The sequence below is a fragment of the Dipteris shenzhenensis genome, chromosome 23 (genome assembly GCF_047967505.1).
Source record: "Dipteris shenzhenensis isolate YYH24624 ecotype China chromosome 23, Dip_SZ_1.0, whole genome shotgun sequence".
Classification (NCBI taxonomy): domain Eukaryota; kingdom Viridiplantae; phylum Streptophyta; class Polypodiopsida; order Gleicheniales; family Dipteridaceae; genus Dipteris; species Dipteris shenzhenensis.
Window position 1 is genome coordinate 15,371,950 of NC_141618.1, and position 3,256 is coordinate 15,375,205.

At 43.2% G+C, this 3,256-nt stretch overlaps 1 protein-coding gene across 1 annotated transcript in view; it reads right to left on the minus strand.

Annotated features, from left to right (window-relative positions):
• Window positions 1–319: 319 nt before the first annotated feature.
• Window positions 320–3,256, minus strand: part of LOC147887050 (putative serine/threonine-protein kinase PBL8) — a 3,728-nt gene continuing 791 nt past the window's right edge. The window contains exons 1-6 of the mRNA XM_087394385.1: window positions 3,009–3,256; window positions 2,189–2,523; window positions 1,965–2,100; window positions 1,650–1,786; window positions 1,446–1,569; window positions 320–1,346 (exon numbers count right to left, since the gene is read on the minus strand). The exon at window positions 3,009–3,256 is cut by the window's right edge and continues 791 nt beyond it. Coding sequence (XP_087250511.1) covers window positions 829–1,346; window positions 1,446–1,569; window positions 1,650–1,786; window positions 1,965–2,100; window positions 2,189–2,523; window positions 3,009–3,117 — 1,359 coding nt within the window. The 5' untranslated portion in view covers window positions 3,118–3,256 and the 3' untranslated portion in view covers window positions 320–828. The remainder of the gene's footprint in view (window positions 1,347–1,445; window positions 1,570–1,649; window positions 1,787–1,964; window positions 2,101–2,188; window positions 2,524–3,008) is intronic.

Sequence of the window (3,256 nt, forward strand, 5' to 3'; positions counted from 1 at the left end):
AGAGGGCCATATATGGCTGTAGGGATGTCCATAACAGTTGGTAGTACAAATTTTGTGCTCTCCAGGGCAATATGTTGCTATTTTAAAACAGGAGCCACCTTATTAGTCATTCGAGAGAAGGACACACAGCACACTTAAAACAGAGAGGAAAAGAAATTGCTCAAGGAGGTATAAATACTCGTATTGAACTAGGAGAATGTCTCCATCTGCATGTAGCAACTGGTAACAAAAGCATTGTTTTGAAAATCTACAATTTTACTTGAACAAAATAATGTCATAACTAATAGCAACCACAGTTTGATGGTAGCAGTTTCAGTGAATCAAATGCTAGACACACAGGTTCAGTTCTAGAGTGCTTGCTCAAGCCACAATACAGCATTTCAGGGTTTCTGGGTATCCTAAATCTCAATACAATATTATAATGCATCCAAGGACACAAGCCCCATTACAAAATATCTACTCCTGCCAGAGCAGAGCATAGGTTACAACTCCCATTGATTTGAGCAGTATAATCTTGGTGACATCAAATAAAGAAGATTGGAGCTGGCTATTTTCAACCCCAATGCAAACAGAACGATAATCAATACAACAGATATCTACACTGGAACATTCCAGCAAAAATCAACAGACAGGAAGGCAAGGAGGCCAACTCAAACTTAAGCCTCCCATTAGCTTTTAAAGACCAGACGACTTGGCTGATGAGGAAGATAACTCCAGCAAATTGCTCAGTTGCTGCTTGTATATGGCGAGCTACAGAACAAAAACCTGCTGCTTCAGTTAAAATGGTGAGTTTCGCAACATGACAAGTCATTTTCTATCATGAAATCCCTACACCCCTTCAATGCATTGCCTTGAAGACCTTTGGAAAGTAGGCAAGTCAGCAACCACTTTAGTTGAGAGAGCATGCCCATTTCTAGTAGCGGCTTGTGTTGTGGGTTGCTGATGAACGCCGCTCCCCTTAGCCAGTGGCTGTTGCGGACCTGCAACTTCAAGTGTGGTGGATCCAGCTATGTACAGATAGGATGCGCTGGCCATATCCCTCATGTTCTGGAGAGGTTCAAGAGTTTCAACAACATCACTCATTAGTGGCCTGGCTTTTGGGTTCTGACTGAGACAATGATACGCTAGACTGGCAGCTTTCTGAGCCCCCTTCACTGAATACTGTCCATCTAGCCTGGGGTCAATAATTCGCAGTAATTTCCGTTTGTCACAAAGGTAAGGGCGGGCCCACTCTACAAGATTGTGCTCTCCAGAAGGCCTCATTTTATCCATTGACCGCCGACCGGTCAACAGCTCTAAAAGAACTACGCCAAAGCTATAAACATCACTTCTTGAAGTCAAATGCCCTGTTTTGCATAACCCAACAGCCAATGCATTCTCTAGTTAGCTGTGAAGCATTCCATTTTGCTATGGAATAACAATCTTGATAGAAATGAGGAGCTCACCGGTCATGACATATTCTGGAGCAGCATAACCGTAAGTCCCCATTACACGGGTCGACACATGAGTCTGATCACCCTCTGGTCCGTCTTTGGCAAGTCCGAAATCAGAAAGTTTTGCTGTGTAGTCCTGAAGCAGGATAGGGCATGTTAATCTACTATGGTCAAGTATGGTTAAAAACCAAAACAAATGCTCAGATGGAAACTGACCGAGTCCAAGAGAATATTTGATGTTTTGAAATCCCTGTAAATCACAGGTCTCTCTGCTCCATGAAGGAAGGCGAGCCCCTTAGCAGCACCAAGTGCAATTTTCATTCGTGTAGCCCAAGATAAAGGAAGTGCTGCTTCTGAGAATCACAACAGAGATCACCTGTCAGTATGTCTCTTGGAAAAGAAAAGAACAGAACATTCCACTTATCGGCATATCTCTGCATCTATTCTGAGAAAGGATTACAATAAGATACTAAATGCATCAGGGTATATACGAAGTAGACTAGAATAATAGGAATTGGATGCCATCTTTACTTCGAAAAAGATGATTCTCCAAGCTGCCACGCTGCATGAACTCATATACCAAAAGCCGGTGCTCGTCCTCACAAGAGTAGCCTATCAACTTGACCAAGTGTGGATGATGGAATTGCCCTAGGAAGTTTACCTCAGCCTGCAAAAGAAAATTGCCTTCATACCATTTTCATAACAGAACATCGACTATACTCTCGAATAATACAACAACAGACACAGAAACACACCAGCCATTCTCTATGACCTTGTAAACCCTCCTGATTGAGCACTTTCACTGCAACGGTGATGCCTGATGCAATTTTCAATCCTGTGGGTCCAACCTCATCGATCCAACCTTTATACACGACACCAAAACCTCCTTCCCCTAAGGCACTGTCAGGACGGAAATTCCTTGTGGCAGTCTTCAGCTCATTGTATGTGAAGACCCGCACATTTGAATTCTGGCGGAGTTCATCGTCTATTTTGGGTGTTGAAGGAATGGCTCCTCTATTGCTGCCATCCAAAGACATGCGTTGAACAGAGGGATTCCTCCTGTTATATGCAGGAGACTGTGGCGGCCTGACTGTAAAGCAAGACAAACAACCTAAAATCAATGGACAAGTCCTGAGAGTCACAGGCCACTTACTTGCAGAAAGATCCAAAATTTTAGTTGCTACTTGTGGCTCAGCTACGTACACAAATCGAACATTCAAACGATGATCCTTTAGACGAGAGCACACATGCTCATGGGCAATACCTCTTGATTTATTGGAGCAAGATCGAGATAGGGAATAGACTAGCTTTAAAAAACAGTCGTAACTAAGATTAAACAAGCATTCGGCTAACAAAGATAAAAGTCGAAACAAAAACATATGCAACTTCCATGTCCTCTTGCTAGGCATTGCTAACAGAAGGTGGGATAAAAGAGAGCATTCAAGCAGAATAACTATCGCTCAGCGAATGAAGCTCTCAATCAAACATTGGCTATTTATACCCGGATATGCAGTCCTGGTTTTGCTAAAGTTTGCTAACTCAAAGTTTTCAAAATCCAAGGACCGAAGGACCAACCTGGCTTTGCCCCTTTGCTCACATCGACTACAGTCTCGTCTTTGCACGACCGGTACCAGCAGTTCATCAATGAACCTTCCCAGCAGGAACACAACTTCTCGTCCGTCATCCTCAAAATGCACTAATCCTCACTACTTCCCATCTTTAAGAGTGTTTATGCTATGTTCAACAATAAGCTTTCCTGCCCAAAATGTCCGACAAGCGAGATTGAGTCTCCTGTGGGAGATGGCGAAGCCAATACAAAACAG